Source organism: Protobothrops mucrosquamatus, unplaced genomic scaffold (genome assembly GCF_001527695.2).
Source record: "Protobothrops mucrosquamatus isolate PMUCROS unplaced genomic scaffold, P.Mucros_1.0 scaffold2459, whole genome shotgun sequence".
Taxonomy (NCBI): domain Eukaryota; kingdom Metazoa; phylum Chordata; class Lepidosauria; order Squamata; family Viperidae; genus Protobothrops; species Protobothrops mucrosquamatus.
The window spans coordinates 352,924-375,539 of record NW_015388531.1 but is presented as its reverse complement, the minus strand read 5'-3'; the positions used below and the strand labels follow the sequence as shown (position 1 = coordinate 375,539).

Below are 22,616 nucleotides of genomic sequence, written 5' to 3'. Positions count from 1 at the left end.
GCAAAGTCAATGGGGAAGCCTGATTCACTTAACAACCTTATTACTATCTTAACAACTGCACTGACTCACTTAACAACGGTGGCAAGAAAGGTCGTAAAAGGGGGCAAAACTCACTTAACAGCTGTTTCGCTTAACGACAGAAATTTTGGACTCACTTGTGGTCGTAAGTCAAGGACTACCTGGACATATATCTGACTCCTCTTCCTTCCTTTTTCTTCCTTTTTTCCTTTCTACACTACAGTTCAAAGAATAAAAGAAAAAAGAAAAGAAAGAAATCTTGCTTCCATGTTTGCAAACCTCATCAAACTTTCAACAGAAGGAAGCTGAGGGCTGACTAGGGCTGTCAACCCTGTTAGAATCTGGAACGAATTTGCACATTATCGTCCACCTACTGTATATTTAATCAGAAAAAGATGCCTCTGGAGTTCCAATTGCATTCTTTCTCCTCATTTCCCAGCCCAAATCCAGGGCGAAACAGTAAAAGATGATTCCTTATGTTTAAAAAAAAAAAAAAATTCAGCCGAAATGCACTTATTAAAACCAGATTTGGAGGGTATTATAAAATGCTTAGAAACCCTTTAAAATGTCAACACAGATCCTCCGGAGACGGCTTTACTCAAAATGTCAGTCTGGTTCAAACACCTATTTTAAGCAGAATGAATTAGCCGAGACCACTTGGCAGTTGTTATCTAAAAACAATCAGTTCAGATTGGGGGAAACCTTGAGACCCCTTTTGTACTTTTATATATAAAAAGTGGGGGGGTGGGAGGGAGGGAGGGGGTGTTCCCTCTACTCAGACCAATTTGGGAAGACGATTACTTAAGTAAGACAAGTTTAATCAAGAACCCTCTTAAAATGAGAGTGGACGAAACTGTTTGCCTCTTGAATCACAGGCCTAATCTTGTGGCCGTAACCGGTTTTAAATCCTCTTGGCTGGCATATATGCATTTTATCATCCCCGAAACAAATGTACTCGCCTTATCTCACTTTCTTCTGACTAATCTAATCAATTCAGGCACCCTGTTAAAACTGTCCGACTTGCCACCGAGCTCAAATGCGGGAATTCTGTGAATCTGTCTGGCATGAAATCAATAGCTACGGTTAATCCTGCTCTTAGAAGCGTTTTCTTCAATGGCCGGATTTCACATTCGGTAGGAGATATTGACATAATACTTGGGGAGAAATTTGGGATTATGCATTGGAATGCAAAGATTAGAAGAAAACAAAACTCTTTGAAAGTAATTATTCAGGGAGTTTTAAGGTTTATAAAAAGCCATAAAAAGGAACAGGCCTATCTTGACGGGTAAGAGAAATGCTGCATCTCAGTGCCAATGAATGAGAATTGCGAGGCAGTTGTGAAGAGATGGGTTGCATTCTTTACAGAATACAGAATAACAGAGTTGGAAGGGACTTTGGAGGTCATCTAGGCCAACCCCCTGCTCAGGCAGGAAGACCTACATCATTTCAGACAAATGGCTGTCCAGTTTCTTCTTAAAAACCTCCAGTGTTGGCGCACCCACAACTTCTGGAGGCAGGTTGTTCCACTGATTAATTGTTCTCACTGTCAGGAAATTCCTCATTAGTTCTTCTTTATTTCACAGCTTCTGATTGTGGCACATTATTTGGAGAGCAATGAATGGGGCATCCTTGAAAGGTGTCAGTAGGTCTCCAAAGCCTTCTGAAGCATCTCAGAACGATCCCTGCTGTTATGTATTAAGAACTAATCTTAATGTGTTATGAAACGTATCTCCAACTGTTTTGGAGGGAAACGTCAAAAGTTCAAGTTTGGGCGGGAGCGAGCTAACGTTGCGATTGGCTAATACCCTAGAGGCGGAAAGTATCAATTGCAGCCATTTGTCAGTTTTTGCCAGTTCTGTTCTGAGTTAATAAACACCGTTGAACCATGCCGGTGTGGTTATTGCCTACGAAACCCACTACACCAGTGGTTCTCAACCGGTGGGTCGGGACCCCATTTGGGGTCGATCGACCATTTCACGGGGGTCGCCAAGCAAGGCTGTCCGCCATTTTTTTTGTCCATTTTTTTTGTCCGCTATTTTTTCCCCTTTTCCGGCGGGTGCCTTACCTCCCTTGGGCTGGGCCAGCTGGTGGTCGGCCTGCTCTGTCTCTGCCGCTTGCCAGCTACGCCTCGGCCGGCGCAGGGGGCGGAACCACGCATGCGCGGCGCTCCCGGGCAGGGAAAGTCCTCGACTTACGACCGGTTGGGTAGTCCTCAACTTATGACCGGTTTAGTCCTTGACTTATGACCGGTTTAGTCCTCAACTTACGACCGGTTGGGGTCGCGGCATTAAAAAGGTTGAGAACCACTGCACTACACAATACCTGCCACTTGGGAGAAAGGTGTGCACTATGTGGAGAAAAATGCACACCCCTTGGAGAATGGTTTTGTCATACAGGAGGAGCTCAACTTACGACCACCATTCATTTATGCCCAAAGAAAACAAGAGCGTTAAGAACGGCACATCTGGCAAATCCTGTTTCCTCCCCCTTACCCAATATTTTGCTGATGTTGGAGTTGTGCATATCAGGGAAAGCCTGGAGGATCTTTCGCCGTTCGTCTTTTGCCCACACCATGAAGGCGTTCATCGGACGCTTGATGTGCGGCTCGTTGCTCCCACGTCCTCTGGATTCTCGGTAAATCCGAGATTCTGAGACTCCCGCGCTTCCTAAAAAGTTGGGTGAAAGGAGAGATTAGGCAGGGAGCAAATATTATTTCATTTTATTCATCCTCCCATCACAGACATCCCGTGGAAGATTCATCCCACCTGGATGTAGAGCCTTATTTATTTCACCATTGAATTTACAACAGTTCTCCGTGGAACTTCAGTGACTCTAGTCTATTTATTCCCAAGGAGATTTTTCAAGAGGCAACTGGACTTCCTTTGTTTTTCCTTGAAGATATTTTTCTTCTCAGGTAAGGAGCTTCTTCAGTCCTGACTGAATGGTGGCGAATGGAAGGTTTTATATTCCTTGCGGTCATCTCCACCATTCTCCAGTTGCCTCTTGAAAAAGGACCTTTGGGACAACCATGGCCTGGATGACTGAGAATCTCCACAGCCATCTAGTCTAGGTTGATTTCTTTCTTCGCCATGTTACGGTGCCAAATCTGTCTTTTGTCTGGGTTCAGACTCAGCCAAGGACTTTGCAGGAAATAAGGAAAAAAAATAATTCCACAGATTGAAAGCATCCCACCCCCCCAACTTTTGCTGAGTTAATGTTTCTTTCCATGCTTAAGGAGCAAAGATCTCAAGGCTCTTTCTTCACCGACCGTGTGTGCCCAGGCACGGCTGGAAAGAAGGCAAAAAGCCGGGGCTACTGACCGTCGGAGTCTCCGCTCATGTTGAAATCTATCATCGCGTGGCTAAATTTCCCGTCTTCGTTCTGTTTGACTGCCAGCTGTTGAGTCAGATTCTCCAGTGTCGTTTTGTCCTGGATGAGGGAAGAAAAGAGAATACAAAGCCGTCTTTTATTAATATGCAACGAAGCCGCAACATAAATACGTAATTTGAAAGGTTTCTTGGGGGGAAAGAAGATTAGCATATAAGAAAAACTTGTTGAGTTGGGAAAATAAATTAATGGGGAAAGTAACAATCTTTTTTTTAGAAAGGAATTAAGAATTACGATTGTGGATATTCATTCTTCTCGGCAAAAGAATGGGGTTTTTTTTTGGCTAATGATGTGCAAATCCCCAAAACTTTGTGAAACTCAGATTGTTATAATAATTATTTGAATGCCCAAACTCCAAATAGCTTCTCGGAGTTGGGCGGCCTTAACAATCCTAATAAAGCATTATTTTCTTTATATTGTGATGTTAGCTGCTCAGAATCGTTTGTTGGGTGGGGTGGACCTGTAAACTGATAATCAAGCTGAGGTCCCGCTGACTATGTCCATACTTTTTCTGCACTGATGAGGTTTGATGGATTTGTTTACAGATAAGAGATGCGATATGGGAAGAAGAGATAATTTGTTGTATTTTAAGATAAGGTGGTAAGTTACACTAATAATATCGTTTATATTGTATTTGTGATGAAGTGGGAAGTCATTTCTTTGTATACAGGTAATCCTCAATTAATGGCTGTCATCAAATCAGTGGGATCATCAAATCAGTGCATGAGATAGTATGGCAAACTCTGGCCTTCCGTTCTGAAAATTAAATTAAATTTCAGGTCTTTCCTGTTAAATATATGTCCAGCAATTCCAACTCCCCAATTCTGTAGCTATTCATCTAGCCCTTACTGGGCCAATCGGCCTTATTTTTTTAATCACATTAATATCCCACCATAAGATAGGAAGATCAAAGGACAATCTAAGAAAATGGGGTTCCCAAGAAGATGCTCTGTGTGAATACAGAGAAAACCAATCCATTTCATATTTGTTATGGTGCATACGATGCCCTTCAACATGCAAGGAGGAAGACCTCATGCTGGCGAGAGAAAATGCTATCAACGTGGTCCAATATTGGGCGAAAGCCATTTAGTTTTAATCCTACTTATTTTACTTCCTTTTAAACCTACTATATTTTTATGACCTATTTTATGCCAATTTTACTTGCTCGGTATCAAATGTTATACCTCTATAATGTGTAGGTGCTTGTGACCCAAATAAAGAAAGATCCCACCCCAATCCCAAGTAGATTCCCATCAGTCCACAAGAGAAGACAATAATTAAACCACAAATAGTAGAAAAAACACAATGCCTACAGACCTCAAATATCAATACACAAGTGCCATCCAGAGAGTAGCAGTAGCAGCAGCACTTTTATACTGCTTCACAGTGCAGTATACAATGTCAGCCTATTGGCCCCAACAATATGGATCCTCATTTTGCCGACCTCAGAATGATGGAAGGCTGACTCAAACTTGAGACTGTAAGGATCGAACTCCAGGCGGTGGGCAGAGTTAGCCTGCAATACTGCCCTTTAACCACTATGCCACCAGGGCTTCAGCTGTGTCTTCAGCTGTTTCTGGAAGAAGGAGCCAATCAAAGGTCCTTTCCTTCATACCTGATGGCCCCCAGCTTTCCATTCATTCTGTCAATCACTGTACTCCAGGTTCTTTTGAGTTTTCCCTTAATTATGAAGCTGGATTAACTAGGGCAGGGCAGTTGGAAAACAGCCATTAATTGTTTGGAACTCTGGCATGCATCCACACAATTTTTGTGAACACAAGCTTCTTACAAGCCCATGTTATGCCTCAAAGCACTCTGAAACAACATTGAGCACCAAGGACATAGCTCAGAGTGATATGCCTCTCTTTAGTCTTTAGATAAGCAGGCGGAGCTGGGGGCGGAGGGCGGAGTTAAGTGCCTCATCAGCTGAGAGTCATTACGTTCCCACAAATGGTCCAAGTTCAACCCCTCCCTTATTTGGTGCCAATTTACTTTTGAACTTTAGTTGACTAGATTCTTTTATCTAGAATTGAATAGATCTTCTGTGCTGCAACCTAATGGATGGTCCTGATTCTTTGCACCTGATATTATCGCAGGGTTACCCAACCGTGACAATTTTAAGATACGATAAGATAAGACCTTTATTGTCACCTCTCTCTCTCTCTCTCTCTCTCTCTCTCTCTCTCTCTCTCTCTCTCTCCCTCTTGCTCTCTGTCTTCTCTCTCTCTCTCTTGCTTTCTCTCCCTCTCTCCCTCTCTTGCTCTCTCTTTCTCTCTCTCCCGCTTGCTCTCTGTCTTCTCTCTCTCTCTCTCTCTCTTGCTTTCTCTCCCTCTCTCCCTCTCTTGCTCTCTCTCCCTCTTGCTCTCTGTCTTCTCTCTCTCTCTCTCTCTTGCTTTCTCTCCCTCTCTTGCTCTCTCCCTCTCCCTCTTGCTCTCTGTCTTCTCTCTCTCTTGCTTTCTCTCCCTCTCTCCCTCTCTCCCTCTCTCCCTCTCTTGCTCTCTCTCCCTCTCTCCCTCTCTCCCTCTCTCCCTCTCTCTCTCTCTCTCTCTCTCCTGCAGTCCTAAGGCCGGAAGACGCTTTCATATGCTTTTATATGCAGAACTGCCAAACGATCGCGTGGTGAGCGCACAAGACCTTCTATTTGCACAAGTTCAACTGGAACCGCTTTTAGCTGCCGTTCACTGCAGCCTGACACTGGAGTCTCTGTTTCGGGGACAAGGTGACCCCCCTCACCTCTCGCTACTCAAACATGCAGTATAATAAAATAATTCAATTAGTCACCATCGAAAGGAAAGCTGAGATAATTCTCAGAGGCTGTCACTCCACAACAAACCATGTCAAAACAGTCAGCCATGCTTTTATGGTGCCCCTCCGAGCCATGACTTGTGTGAACCTTCAGTCAATCTTGGTGCCGAGGAAAGGGAGAAAAATGGCATGTGGGAATCGGTGGCGGAGCAAGGGAGGTGAAAAGCGAGTTGCAAAAAGCTTTAATTATAAAACAAATCAGGCGGAGATGGCCCCCAATAGTTACACTGAACCAATCAAGTAGCAAAACACTGTTCCTCCCCCTACCTCTCTCTCTTTCTCTCTCTCTCTCTCTCTCTATATATATATATATATCAGAAACATTCGCACGAACAAAATACATTATTTGATTTGAAAACAAAAGACCTGCCAATCCACAAATTAAATGATTTAAATCAAAAACGGGACAACTTTTTAAGTCATGTCTCTGCTGGGATGTAGAAGGGGGTTAGAGGGGAAGAAAAGCATAAGTTTTTAAAAGACCTAATTAATGGGGGTTACATTATTTCCTCAATGCTCATTTCAACTAGTGAAACAGTAAGGTATTTCTGGACTATTCTATGAAACCCAGTGCTATTGTTTACAGAGAGTGGAAAAGGGAGATGAAGAGTGATCACCCAGTGCAGGGGTCTTCATACTTGGCAACTTTAAGACTTGTGGACTTCAACTCCCAGAATTCCTCAGCCAACCAGGGCTGGCTGAGGAATTCTGGGAGTTGAAGTCCACAAGTCTTAAAGTTGCCAAGTATGAAGACCCCTGACCCAGTGGAATCACTTGAAGAAGAGATATTGTCTTATAATAAGCTACACAAAAGAGTACAGTAGTCCTCGACTTACAACTACAACTGAGCCCCAACATTTCTGTTGCTAAGCGAGACAGTTGTCAACTGAGTTTTGCCCTATTTTACAAGTGATGTTGGGCGGCGAACAATCATAAAACAATTAAAAACCGCTAACAACATAGTACAAAGCTAAGTATATGTGGCAGTTGAGGAAAAATAGCCACCATAAATGTCAATATAGCCAGGAAATGGGCCCTTCACACACACTCAGGGCCCCAGACCAGGGCACATAATATAGTCTCCAAGGCCTTATGAAAGGCCAGCAAAGTTGGAGTCATCCGGATCTCTGAGGGAGAGAGAATGTGCCAGAAAGCAGGCAGCAGCGAAGGCACTTCTCCTAGTCCCATCCAGCCGACATTCCTTGGCTGACAATCCCATAGCATGCCTAACCTGTCAGACCAAATTCGACAGGTAGCAACCATTGGGAGAAGACAATCCCTCAGGTAACCCAATCCCACTTCAACATTTCAAATTTCAACATTTCATGTTGTCTTCCATCTGGCTTTCAGTTCTGTGGTGCAGCTCTGAAATTCTAGATCCTAAATCTAATTCTCCAATAGGAGCTTTCCTCTTCAGATGCCAGAGTGGATTACTTCAAAATATGGCCAACATTTTTTGCTGTATTCGGAAGGCTTCCTGTTTATAAAACTGAGGTTGCCTCGGACTTCAGTTCATGCTAAAACACCCTCTATTGCAGCTTTTTTCACCACACTTCAAATTAAGTGCTGCTTCTTGGTCTATTTAATCCTGCTCAGGATTTGGGTTCTGAACTTTGAAGGCCACATAAGGCCCAAACCCAATAGCTAAGTCATTCAAAGAAGAGAGAAAAAGACCTCAAAAACACCTCGAGGCAGAAAAAGAAGCCATGGATGGAATTAGAACAATAAACCAGTGGAACGGCTTGCCTTCAGAAGTTGTGGGTGCTCCATCATAGGACGTTTTTAAGAAGAGATTGGATGAACATCTGTCTGAAATAGTATAGGGTCTTTTGCTTGAGCAAGGTGTTGGAGTAGATGACCTCCAAGGTCCCTCCCAACTCTGTTATTCCGTTATTCTAGTCTGAGAGTAGTATGTGCTGAATTACATGCTTCGCAGGAGAGAATTTTAATTCAGGGGCATGCCATCCTTCAGTCAACAAAAGGAAAAAGATCTGTTTTCCCCATCCCATCCCACTCACAAATTAACGGCAGCCTGCCGACGGAGGGACAACCCACCTCCCTTTGGCAAAATCCATTTAGCAATTTCAAAAAGGGGAAGCACAATGGTTTCAGATTTGCCCGTTAATCATGGCTAACTGCACAGAACAGAGTCAGTTTTAAAGCATGTTGGGACTCTTCATGATTCAACTGTTTGGTTGTGCCCACCTCCACAGGAGAGAACGTCAATTCTGAAAATATTTGTGGCACTGTTTGGACCATGACGTCCAATAATGAATCAAAGAGCTGGGCACCACCGCAAAATAAGTCCAGGGATTTTGTTACAGCATGGAGCTGAACGTCCAAGATGAGAAGCAAAACAACTGATTAGACTTGATGAAAAACCTTTGGGTTCTCCCAGAACTCCTCTGAAGCTTCTCTCACCTAATGTCACTTTAGCTGTATTTTGGTGACATGGTTAGTTCTATATTTCAACTACCATCTTGGCACTCATGTCACATTTGGCAACATACAAAACTCTACTTCTTCTAAGTTTGCAACAGCATAGTGATCCTGTAAGGTGGTTTAGCTGAGAGAGGGTGACTCTCCCAAAATCACCTGGTATAGAGAGCCATTATTTTGCAGAAACTACAGGTAGTCTTTAACTTACAACCACAATTGAGCCCAAAATTTCTGTTGCTAAGTGAGACAGTTGTTAAGTCAGTTTTCCCCCCATTTTCTTGCCATAGTTGTTAAGTGAATCACTGCAGTTGTTAAGTTAATAACATGGTTGTTAAGGGAATCTGGTTTCCACCTTGACTTTGCTTGTCAGAAGATTGCAAAAGGTGTGTCAACGCTGCTATCATCGGATGTTCTTGCTTTGACAATATATGAAGATGCAGCCAATTTCCCCTTAACTTGTGTGTTACTTTTAGAGTTAGAATTAGATGATACTGGGGGGGGGGGAGGAAGAATGTGTATGGGAATTAGTTAGACATAACCACATGTAGTAGAGTGTTTTTTAAGGATGTTTGAAACAAGAGATGATAAGAAATGGCAGGTTGAAGAACTGGAGGGAAGGTCTGCATTTCAAACTAATTGGAGAATGTGATTTATGACTGTTAATTAGAGGAGAGAATTGTGCTTTGATACTATCTGTTTTAGGGGAGGAGAATTCAGATTTCGGCTTCGACCATATACGTACCAATGCCATGCAACTTGAGTAAAGATTCTTTAAGGTAAACAATGCCTCAAAGTTCTTTGAAGAGTTTCATCTGTCGGAACCATGACAAGGTGATTATGTGGCCCTAGGACACTGCAACCGTCATAACTATGAGCCAGTTGCCAAGCGTTGGAATTTCGATCACCTGACCATGGGGATGCTGCAACGGTCGTAAGTGTAAGAAATGGTCATATCTCACTTTTTTCAGTGCCGTTGTAACTTCAGATGGTCACTAACCGACAGATTGCAAGTCGAGGACTATCTGTATTCCGAGGCAGTTGATAGTCTGATAGTCGATATTCAGCGACCTCAAAATATGCCAATGCATATGTGCCTCTGAATACAGATAGGATTCAATAATAATAATAATAATAAAGTTGGAAGGGACCTTGGAGGTCATCTAGTCCAACTCCCTGCTCAGGCAGGAAACCCTATACCATTTCAGACAAATGGCTGTCCAGTCTCTTCTTAAAAACTTCCAGTGTTGGAGCATTCACCGCTTCTGGAGGCAGGTTGTTCCACTGGTTAATTGTTCTAACTGTCAGGAAGTTTCTCCTTAGTTCTAGGTTGAATCTCTCTCCTTGATCAGTTTCCATCTTCTTGTCCTGCCTTCAGGCGCTTTGGAGAATAGCTTGACTCCCTCTTCTTTGGGGCAGCCCCTGAGATATTGGAACACTGCTATCATGTCCCCCCTCGTCCTTCTCTTCATTAAACTAGACATACCCAATTCCAGCAACCGTTCTAGAGTTATCTGTATTCAGACTATCTGTATTCAGAGGCACATATGCAATGGCATGTTTTGAGGCCGCTGAAAATCGGTGGCATGGTTTTCGCCACGCTGTGATGGAAGGACACAACACAAGTTGTAATCTGTAGGCGATGGGTATATTTTTAATGTGGCAACTTCCCTCCTGGGCAAAATTAAGGAATAAAGAGGAAATGCTGGCCTCTATCTATGGACATGACATGACTGCCCAGTTTTCATATTCTGACTTGCTATGTCCTTTGTCCTGGTTGGCTATCAAAAGATTCTCCATCGCTGGTGGACCTCCAGATTTGAAAGAAGCTTGGCCCTCCTCATTTTCCTCGTAGGTCTCCACAGCCAACACGAAAGCAGGCAAAAACGCTCTATTATTAGACTGAACCATATGGAAGGTGTCTTTCGAACGACATGGACTGCCATGCGGATGTCTCATCCACAGTCATTTTTTCCCCCCGTTTCCAGCAGCACCAATTTGGGTTTTGCTTGAATTCACTGGATGTACACAGAAGTATTTCAGATTAACTGGATGATAGATCAAAGTTTAAATGCATCCTCCCCCTCTCCCCTGCTACCTCCCAGCCCACACACATACTTCCAGTCCAGGCCAATACTATTCTGCCACAGGACTGGGCCAAGTGGGAGCTGCCCTGACAATTGGAACGCTCCTATTTAGACGTCCTTTTGGCTGGTGCATTTGGCAAAATCCTGGAGTGTGTGTGTGTGAACTCAGTAAGGGCAGAGTTTGCCAAAATGTAGACCTTCCCAACTGCATAATTTCAAGGCTCAGTTTTCATTTCGGCTTCTTTCGTCCACAAGATTGAACTCTTTTCTTACGCTGCACCGTCCCAAAGATAGGCGCACGTGCCATTCGTTTTTGTTTGCTCAGTGAGCATTTTTGTTCACACTTATGGGGATATATGCCAGCCTGGCGTGCCAAGAAGCTCCCCAACCTCACGTTCTGCTCTGCTTGATGCCAGATACACTGAGGGACCAAGCTAAGAAGATGGAAGGAAGTGGTTTATGGAGAAACCCTAAAGATTCTGCAAAAAGCTAACTTCTAATCCGCACAATCAGAACTGTGTTATTGCTTAAGCAATTGTTGCCTTGTGATCGTGTTAAGGATCAGCAAATGCAACAGAAATCCTGAAGTTATCTGGAGGGTATGTCATGCCACCTAGTCAACATGTCTGAAAGCCTCGGCTTCTTTTGTTTTCTAATCAGGAGTGGTACGACATGGGGTGGAGTGAAAAGAGGAATCAGCCTAGAATCCCTATGTAGCCACAAGCGAACTAAACCCAACCTCCCTTGAATTCTGTTGTTCTGTATCTAATCCCAAGCAGGTGTTAACCATTAGTGGAGAAGATTCTTGTGCATAGGCATGTTTAGCAATAGATCAGCTGAATCGGACCTTAAGGTGTAGACGGTGGACCACACTTGATAGTTAAATAGCAGTACCACACATTTGGTAGTAATATATACAAGGTGGTAGTATACACAAAGAGTCCTTGACTTACAACCATTTGTTTAGCAACTGTTCGAAGTTACAACTGTACTGAAAAAAAGTGACTTACAACCGGAAGTAAGCAGTGGGGTATCACAAGGTTCCGTTTTAGGGCCAGTACTCTTCAATATCTTCACAAATGACTTTGATGACTTTGATCATCAAATTTGCAGATGACACTAAACTGGCAGGAATAGCCAACACCCCAGAAGACAAGCTCAGGACCCAAAAAGATCTTGACAGACTTGAACAATGGACCCTATCCAAAACATGAAATTTAATATGGGGAGAAGCAAGGTTTTACACCTAGGCAGGAAAAACCAAAGGTACAAGTACAGATTAGGCGAAACCTGGCTCAAAAACAGTAACTGTGAGAGGGACCTTGGAGTCCTAGTGGACGATCACTTAAACATGAGCCAGCAGTGTTTGACAGCAGCCAGAAAAGCTAATACAATCCTTGGTTGCATAAACAGAGGCATAGAATCAAAATCACGTGAAGTATTAGTACTGCTTTATAAAGACTTAGTAAGGCCACAGCTGGAATACTGCATCCAGTTTTGGTCGCCACATTACAAAAAAGATGTTGAGATTTTGGAAAAAGTGCAGAGAAGAGCAGCTAAGGTGATTAAGGGGCTGGAGACAAAAATATATGAAGAACAGTTGCAGGAATTGGGTATGGCTAGTACAGAGAAAAGAAGAACTGGTGTGGACATGATAGCAGTACTCCAGGATTTGAGGGGCTGCCACAAAGAAGAGGGGGTCAAGATATTTTCCAAAGCACCAGAAGGCAAGAAAAGAAACAATGGCTGGAAACTAATCAAGGAGAGAAGCAACCTGCAATTAAGGAGAAACTTCCTAACAGTGAGGACAATTAACCAATGGAACAGCTTGCCTTCAGAAGTTGTTTATGCTTCATCACTGTAAGTTTTTAAGAAGAGACTGGACAGCCACCTGTCTGAAATGATATAGGGTCTCCTGCTTGAGCAGGGAGTTGGACTAGAAGACCTCCAATGTCCCTTCCAGCTCTATTCTGATTAACCGCTCCTTGCACTTATGAATGTCACAGCATCCCCACAATCACATGATCAAAATGTGATTGCTTACAACAGGCGTGCATTTACAATGTTTGCAGCATCCCAGGGTCATGTGATCACCATTTGGGAGTTTCCCAGCCAGCTTCCAACAAGCAGGGTTAATGGGGAAAGCCAGCTTTGCTTAACAAACACATGATTCCCTTAACAACTGCAGTGGTTACTTAAAACCATGGCAAATAAAGGTTGTGAAATCGGGCACAACTCACTTAACAACTGCCTTGCTTAGCAACAAAAATTCTGCTCTTCATTGTGGCCATAATTCGAGAAATACCGATCTATGCTTGTGGACTGGAATCTCATGCCAGCATCATGTAGGCTCAACAAATAACTACCATTAAACTGCCATCTTTTGTCTCCAATTGTTGCATCAATAACGAATGTTCCCCCAGAGAGGATCAGTTGTTGTGTTGCACTTGCAGTTCACAGGGTTGTACAAGTCACGCACAAAAAAATGATAAAACGCTTTCCACTGTTGACTCAGTTATTATCAATGTCTCTTTTGGCAGCCTTGTTTTATTGTTTTCTACTGTACTAATGAACAGGGAAACAGCAACAAAGAAGGACTTTAACCTTTTGATTATATAAACTCCCCAGACCACCAAAGCAGAGGAAAGATTATTTTTTAATGTAACTAAGATTTATCAGCCAGGGGATTTTTTTTTGTTTGTATTGAAGTTGAAAAAACAATGCCTTCCCCAGACCTTCAAACTCAATCTTACTTATCCAGAATCTCTAACAGTCATACACACAATCACACACACACGTCCCAAATTTATTTTTAGGCCCATTTGGGCTGAATTTTACAGCAATTCCGTTTTAAAGTATTATCTAACCACCTCACTGAATACGAGCTTTTAAGAGGTGTCTTTACAGAATTCCCTAACCCAGTGGTGGCGAACCTATGGCACACATGCCAGAGGCGGCACTCAGAGCCCTCTCTGTTGGCATGCGCGCCACCGCCGCCAGCAGCAGGTCCATCAGGCCACCACCGCCACCTGGAGCAGGAGCCCCGCCCAGCACAAAGGAGGTGAAGCAGCCGACTAGCAAGCTTGAGTAGAGGTGGTAGAGCAGAGGTCACCAACCATTGTCCATTGGTGGAGTGGAAGAAAAGGGAGGGGGAAGTATTTTACATGCGTGCATGTGCGCACGGGGCCACGAGCATGCACATGCTACAAATGGGGTGGGGCGAGTGCCTGCGTGATACTCACTAGCCCTGCCCCGTTCTTGCGTGGTGCAGCGCCTTGTATCTGCACCCTGTGGTGCGGTGGCGGCCGTTTTTGCGCCTTGCAGCACGGTGGCCCATTTTTGCGCCCCCGGTTTTTGCGTGCCAGAGGCAGCACTCAGAGGCACCTCCCTGCCCCCCCTGAGGGCACCACAATGCTGATGCGGCCCTGGCACTTTGCGATAAATAAGTGGGTTTTGGGTTGCGGTTTGGGCACTCGGTCTCTAAAAGGTTCACCATCACTGCCCTAACCCATAAAGAGAAGCAAAGCTGCAATAAATACAGAGAGAATGAATCCATAGTTCGTATAACTACAGTTTGTAGCTGGTTTCTAGAGCCTCGCTCTTTATAAGTGGGGGGAGACTTGGAAGTTCAGAGGTGGGAATTTCAAATGGTAGCTAGGTTTTATCCTTTACACCACTCCAGAGAGGAGCTAGATGGCTCAGCGGTTAAGAAGCAGAGCTTGTCGAATGGAAAGCTGATAACCCGAGTTTGAGACCCGAGCGCTGGGCGATGGGTGAGCTCCCGTTCCTTGCCCCAGCTCCTGCCAACCTAGGGCTGTCCAATCTCTTCTTAAAAACCTGCAATGCTGGAGCACCCACAAACCTCCGGAGGCATTAACGTGTCTTAGAGATGCAAGGATGCAGGTTTAACAGATATTTTGCTGTGAAATCACAGCTCTCAGGGTAATTCCAATAAGACGTATTTTCTTTCAGATGGGATATTACGAGCTCTGTTGCATTACATCGTTAGGTGTGCAATACGTTTCTTTTGTCTATAGATATTTGAATTGTTTTTACTTTGTTCTATGTTTCTGGCACGCTTTTATGTCTTGTGAGAAAGGGGATGGTATAAATTAGATAAATAGATAGAAAGACGGATAAATGAATAGATAGATAGATAGATAGATAGATAGATAGATAGATAGATAGATAGATAGATAGATAGATAGATAGATAGATAGATAATCACAGCTGCATACACTGTACATTTAAGCCCAATTAGGATCCATGATAGTTGAATGCAATTAATATTCTCTCCAATACTGTTATCTTCTTAAAGCAGGGGTCTTCAAACTTGGCCCTTTTATGACTTGTGGACTTCAACTCCCAGAATTCCTCAGCCAGGCACGTGAGGACCTCTGGGAGTTGAAGTCCACAAGTCATAAAAGGGCCAAGTTTGAAGAGCCCTGTCTTAAAGCTTAAGTTGTAGAATGGATCCACCTGGTTTCCTTCCTCTTGTTCAGATGCCAAAGGAAGGAAAACCTTCGACATCGAAGGGTTAACATTTCAATGAGAAGCCGAAAAGAGCGAAGAAAATTGCAGCCCACACAGGATAGGGAGTCCTCACTTTCATGTAAACAGGAGGTCAAGACCCAGGCTGTGCTTCGCTGGCAATTGTTTACTAAACAATAGAGTGACTCAGTTACTTAGCCATACTGCACATGTCAGACCTGGCTCGACATCCATTCTATCACCCGCATGGCTTCTCTGGAACATGTTACAGAAACAGCACATTTTATTTTTCTCAAGGCCTTTATGGCAACACATTGTAATCCACCCCTCTCCACCCCCTCTTCCTCCATTCTCAGTGCCTGATGGATTTGGCTTGGATCATTTAGGACAGAGTTCCCCAATCTTCCCGGCTTGGCAGCCCGGAAAACGGAGGAGCAGGGAAATGTGCAAGCATGCAGCCCATGCGCGCATGCACAAATGAGCGTGTGCAGAGTGGCGCTAATGCACGTGCATACACAAGCAGGATGCAAGCACCCGTGGTAGCACGCTGGCGCCCGAGCAAACAGGCCGCTGGGGCCTGCATGCATGCGCAAATGGGCCGTTAGCGCCCACGTGTTGCTGGTGGCATGCATGCACGCGCAAACGGGGCTGCTAGTGCCCGCGCGGCAGCACTACCACGAGTGGGGAGGCTCGCCAGCTATTCCCGCGACCCGGTGGCCAAGATGCCATGGCTTGGTACCGGGCCACGGATCATAGGTTGGGGACCCCCTGATTTAGGAAATTCAAGACTGTTTTGCTTGGGTGATACCAAACTCTTTCAGTTCTGTTGCCACAATTAGCTGATTGTCTCTAGAAATTGACCTGTCTACGTTGAGATCCTCATTAAAAAAAAAAAGGCAGAAATTCTTTGTTCCTTACGTATGCCTTGGTGGCTTACAACAGACACCTGTAACTACTTGTGAGACTTCCTGTGAATGTGGAAAGCATCAACAAATGCTGTACAACGGAAGCATGTGGAATCCTGTGTTGTTTACTCACAAGCTGCAGTTGGAAGTCACGACAGTAGTTCCAAAATTAAGTTCTGGTTATGTAGAAGGGATTTGTTTTTACCCTTCCAGGGCTTTACCCTTTAAAACTTGTGCATGTTCACATCAACCAACCAAAAAAGCCAGTGCAGTCCCAGGCTACATTAACAGAGGGATAGAATCAAGATTTTGTGAAGTGTTAATACCACTTTACAATGCCTTGGTAAAGCCACCTTTGGAATACTGCATCCAGTTTTGGTTTTCAGAATATAAAAAAAGATGTTGAGACTCTAGAAAGAGTGCAGAGAAGAGCAACAAAGGTAATTAGGGGACTGGAGGCTAAAACATATGAGGAACGGTTGCTGGAATTGGGTATGTCGAGTTTAATGAAGAGAAGGACTAATGGGGACATGATAGCAGTGTTCCAATATCTCAGGGGCTGCCCCAAAGAAGAGGGAGTCAAGCTATTCTCCAAAGCACCTGAAGGCAGGACAAGAAGCAACGGGTGGAAACTAATCAAGGAGAGAAGCAACCTAGAACTAAGGAGAAATTTCCTGACAGTTGGAACAATTAAACAGTGGAACAACCTGCCTCCAGAAGTGGTGAATGCTCCAACACTGGAAGTTTTTAAGAAGAGACTGGACAGCCATTTGTCCGAAATGGTATAGGGTTTCCTGTTTGAAGAGGGGGCTGGACTAGAAGACCTCCAAGGTCCCTTCCAGCTCTATTCTATTCTATTCTATTCTATTCTATTCTATTCTATTCTATTCTATATACCACAGCTCTTGATTTCTCGTGTTTGCACCCACAGCATAAAACCTTGAACAAATAACATACAAAAAGAAGATGGGCAGGTATTACGAAATTTAAAGACTATTGCTGCGTCTTCAGCGAGAGTGAACGTTAGCAAGTGCATGTTTTCTCTGTCCTGATTCACAGCTGCATTACGTTGCTTAGTGGCAAAGTCTGATACGCTCTTAAGTCAGTCCAAGGTGTGATTCGTCGTTGACCTGCCAAAAGATCTGTCTGAACGCACAGACTTTTTAAATATACCATTCTAGAGTTCAGAAAAAAAAAGCAGAGGAATTTTTGGAAGTCTAGTGTTGGGCTTAATTACACACTCCTACCCCTGGCACATTTCTGAACAAGGATGCTAGATGTCGCCTGCCATTCAACTATTTCCAACTGACGGCAGACGGTGACAGACTGACAGCTTGTGAAATGGATGCCAAGCCCTCCTTCCACAGCACCAATTTCTAATCTATTGCCCTAGATGGCATAACAAGAATGTTCCGAGAGGGGAGAATAGAGTAACGCTGCTTTGAAGCTAAGAAGGTGCATATCGGAAGAGAGGAAAATCAGTGACACCCTAAAAACATTAATAACTGTTTAGCCACAGGGCAAGGAGGCCAAGGTTAAAAGCTCTACGGTAAGGTATTTTATGGCACCGTCACAAATGTTATCAACGCCATCCCCGTAAGGAGCTGTTGCTACAGATCAACCCTCCAAAAAATCACCTAAATCTGTTAAAGAATAACAAAGATGGAAGGGATCTTGGAGGTCTTCTAGTCCAGCCCGTTGCTCAGGGAGGAAACCCTATACCAGACATGTCAAACACAAGGCCCGGGGGCCGGATGCGGCCCGCGAAGTGGTTTCATGTGGCCCGCGAAGCCATCCTGGAAACAGTGAGGGAATGGCCCCCGCTGCCTTGGCCCTGGCCCAGGCCGGCCGGGAGCCAATGTACAATTTTGTGATGGCCATCTATGCTGAAAGGCATTCAGTCTTAGCCCCATAAGCCCCCCCCCCGCATGGCCTGAGAGGAACAGTGAGGCTCCTCCAGTGGACCATGCCTTGGCACTTGCCCCGGTCCCACCCCCTTCTGCCAGAGACCCTCAGATCTGTCCCACTCCTGCCCAGGCCCCCACAGACCCCCTTGATGTGAACGATGTAGAGCTGGCCACGCCCACCCAGTAGGCCACACCTACTCCATCCACGCCCACCCAGTAGGCCGCACCCACCCGGTCCCCTGAGGGCAACCGCAATGCTGATACGGCCCTCAATGAAATTGAGTTTGACACCCCTGCCCTATACCATTTCAGACAAATGGTTGTCCAATCTCCTCTTAAAAACCTCCAGTGCTGGAGCACCCACAACTTCTGGAGTCGTTCATTTATTAATTGTTCTAACTGTCAGGAAATTTCTCCTTAGTTCCAGGTTGGTTCTCTCCTTGATTAGTTTCCATCCCATTAGCTTCTTGTCCTGCCTTCAGGTGCTTTGGAGAATAGGTTGATCTCCCTCCCTTCATTGTGGCAACCCCTTAGATACTGGAACCCTGCTATCATGTCACCCCCAGTCCTTCTTTTTATTAAACTAGACATACCCAATTCCTGCAGCCGTTCTTTGTATGTTTTATCCTCCGGTCTCCTAATCATCTTTGTTGCTCTTCTCTGAACTCTGTACCCGTTCTAGATTTAGCGACTGAACAACAACAAGCTCACAGTAAATACTTAAAATAAATATTAGCCAATTGGGTAGATGCATTTTAAATTCAGGGGGACACTGCTTGCTTAGATGTTGTGGTTGTTTGGAAACTGAGCAGCTCACAATGATGTGAAAATATTTAATGATCACTCTTCCGACCAGACCTAGATCATTAGAAACAAAAACGGGCTGAGTCTAGAGACAGGACCAGCTTCTGCGATAATGAATGAGGCAGCCTCAAAACTCATGGAGAAACTTCTGGAACTCTAAATTTAAATTTCACGGGTCATACTTGTTTATTAGAAAACCATTTTGGTACAGTGATCGAGGCATCAGGCTAGGAACTGGGAAACTGTGAGTTCTAGTTCCGCTTTAGACATAAAGCCAGCTTGGTGACCTTGGGCCAGTCCCTCTCTCTCGGCCCTACAAAAGAAGTAATGGCAAACCGCTTCTGAAAAATCTTGCCAAGTAAGCTGCAGAGAATTAGCCAGGAGCCAAAAATGGACTCAAAGGAACCAAAAAAACAAAACAAAACAAATCAAAAATCCACTCACCCTGATGTATTTATCCTAATCAGACACAGGTAGTCCTCGTTTAATGATTGCCCTGTTTAGCGAATGTCTGAAGTTAAGGTGGCACTGAACAAGTAACTTTCTGATTGGTCCATCATAAAGACTGTTGGTCCTGTGATTGCCATTTGCACAGTTCACAATTGGCTTCCAACCAGCAGAGTCAACAGAGAAAGCGTCAATTAAATGGCAACTAGTGGTCACAGTGATGTCTCGCTTAACAACTCATGGTGACTCACTTAACGACCAAATGGGAAGCGACAGTGCAAGTTCATTATGGTCACATTATGATGTTTTGCTTTGTGACCTGATTGCTTAGTGACAGAGTTGCTGGTCCCAACTGTAGTTGTTAAGCAAGGACTACCTCTAATCAGTGAGAGTAGTTGCTCCCAATTTAATTGCAACTTTGTTCATTGCCGACTTGTGAATTTTCCACGGGAGGAACTTGTGTAACTGTTTCAATTACAGTAAGCCCATGCTGAGGGTCACAGACCTTTTTTTAGGTTTTAAAAATGCCAAGGCCATTCAGATGTTACAATAATTCTGGATAAAGATACCTACATCAGCAGGGAGTTTTAAGCAGCCACTGTGACGTCCTTTTTTTTCCCCTCTCTAAAAATGCCTCTGGTGGTGGAAGGAAAAAACCAGTTCTCTCTCTTCATTCTGCTTCTCTATCAGTTTCTTCTATGTATTTTCCTTCTCGGATTTTTCTTATTGTTTAAAAAGTGTGATTAGTGCCCCAGAGAGCCTAAATCAGTGATGGCGAACCTTTTAGAGAAGGAGTGCCCCAAAACAGGCCCCGCCCCCACCCTGCCCGCTCCGCCCCCACCTCGCCCCGATCCCGCCCCTGGCCCCGCCTGCCAGCAGAGCCACCCACCGCCTCCACAGATCGCCCAGGCGGCCCAGCAGCGCCATGGCAGCCACACCCTCTGCCTGCGCCCCACAGAATCAACTGCGCACGACAGGGCACGAGGGCGGAGTCTTGTCCCCACTGCCCGGCTGCCATGTTCTTGACTGCGCTGCTCCGCGTGGGCCATGCTCGGGGGCGACTTTCCTCTGGGGGGGTTGCTGGGGGCCGTGGGGGGAGGCAGGGCTGGGGCACTGGCCTAAATAAACAAGCAGAGAAATGCACAAATATAAATTTTGAGACCCCCTCCATTTTTCATATATATATATATATTCAAATCCTCAGTCCCTACCATGCGCGTGGGCACTTACTAGCTTTGAGCAATGGCACTGTGACAAATATAGCAAAATCAAAATGCAAGCTAACGTGAATAGGAGGGAGGGAGAGAAAAAAAAAAATCTTCCACTGACCATCTGTGAAAACAAGGCATGTCGCCATCAAACGCAGAGGTCGTAAATATGCACAAATGCTAAAAACCAAATGGCATAAAGCAAAGGAAAATAAAACCAAAAAGCAACACAAAAGAGAGTAAGATTTAAGCTCAAAACAAATCAAAATGTTTAGAGCTGATGAAAAAACAACCTTGATCTTGGTACTGTATCAACTTGACATCTATTTTCATTTTGACTACCCCCGTCCTTTTTTTTTTTCCCCTACTTCTTTTTCTTTTCTTTTCTTTTTTCTTTTTTTAGGGAAAAAGCTACAACACAATGAAAGATGAGGGAAGATCAAAACCATACAGCAGCTCTTCAAATAAACGACTCCGTTCATGTTAACAAAGCCATGAAAACTGCTGATTGGACCTGCTGAAGAGCTGACATTCAGTGTGATGGATGGGTGATGATATAATATTCAACCTTCCCGTTGACGTGTTGTTGTTACAAGCTGTCTGCCACCATTGATAGCACGAACGTAAAGCAGATCATACACTTTGCCACCATCCTCTCTACCCAACTGCAGATCCCACTGCCAGTTCAGACATGATGTGCCAACACAATATCTCAGGGTATGAAGACATTCCTGTGGATGGATCACCAAAGTTTCTCTCCCCCCCCCAAAAAAAAAGTTTAAAAGGCAAAGATGAATGTTCTATTGTTAGGATTTTGAAGAAAGCTTAAGGAACAGGAATAAGAATAGCAGAAATTCCTTTTAGAATGAAATCTTTAAGAGGATTTAAGAGAGAAAGAAAGAGAGAAAGACAAAGCATCAGCAGGCAAGACAAGAAACAATGGATGGAAACTAATCAAGGAGAGCATCAACCTAGAACTAAAGAGAAATTTCCTGACAGTCAGAACAATTAACCAGTGGAACGACTTGCCTCCAGAAGTTGTAGGTGCTCCAATACTGGAAGTTTTTAAAAAGAGATTGGACAACCATTTGTCTGAAATGGTATAGGGTTTCCTGCCTGAGCAGGGGGGGGTTGGACTAGATGACCTCCAAGGTCCCTTCCAACTCGGTTATTCTGTTATTATCCTGATAATAAAAATCAAACAGAACACAACTGCCGATGGAGTGATCAACAGAACTGTCTAAATTAGAGGGAGTCACCGGTGGCCTTTACAAATTTGTCATCAAGAAAGTGAGCAGAGAAACGGGGTGGACTATTTCTCAGCTGTTCTCCAGGGGAAGGAGAAAATCTCCCAAATCTCAAATCTCAAGGGAAGGATTCCTATCTAGCGAAGATAGTAGCATTCTTGCTGATCAAGGCCCATGGGATGAATTCTCTCTGATGTCTTCCCTTGGGATTTAATGGAAGTTTGGAAAGACCAGGAAGCTTCAGATGATTTGGAGAGATAATTGAATAATAAAAGACAGGGACATTCACGTAGACCCCTTAGGATTACTAAATCAGAAAGCAGATTCTGATTGATTTTTCTTAAAAGATATAACTTCCTAGCAGTAACAATTGTTCCCTTGTAGAACTAATTACCTGGCGAAACTGTGGATCCTCTTTCATTGAATGGGAAATCTCATTGTTGAAAGCCATTTCCCAGAGATGCAGTAACTCGTTGTAGGATTCAGCGATCTCAGTGACTCCTTCCGACTTTATGATGCTATAATTCTAAGTAAGTCTGACAAAAACTTCACTCTTTGTCCAGCATGAAGTTTTTGCCACACTTACTTGTGGCAAAGTGTGTGTATCCACATTTTCTTGCCCTCTGCCTGAAATTGTGTGAGGCAAATGGTCCTCCATGCAATTCAGTAAAACATTGCAAGAAAGAAAGAAAGAAAGAAAGAAAGAAAGAAAGAAAGAAAGAAAGAAAGAAAGAAAGAAAGAAAGAAAGAAAGAAAGAAAAAGAGAAAGAAAAAGAGAGAAAGAAAGAAAGAGAAAAAGAGAGAAAGAAAGACAAAGAGAGAAAGAAAAGAGAGAGAGTGAAAGAAGAAAGAAAGAAAGAAAGAAAGAAAGAAA

At 44.0% G+C, this 22,616-nt stretch overlaps 1 protein-coding gene across 1 annotated transcript in view; it reads right to left on the bottom strand.

Moving 5' to 3' along the window:
* SOX5 (SRY-box 5) overlaps nt 1-22,616 on the bottom strand; it is a 106,074-nt gene that overhangs the window by 11,886 nt on the left and 71,572 nt on the right. The window contains exons 6-7 of the mRNA XM_015825047.1: nt 3,339-3,447; nt 2,511-2,684 (exon numbers count right to left, since the gene is read on the bottom strand). Of these exons, the coding sequence (XP_015680533.1) occupies nt 2,511-2,684; nt 3,339-3,447 (283 nt within the window). The remainder of the gene's footprint in view (nt 1-2,510; nt 2,685-3,338; nt 3,448-22,616) is intronic.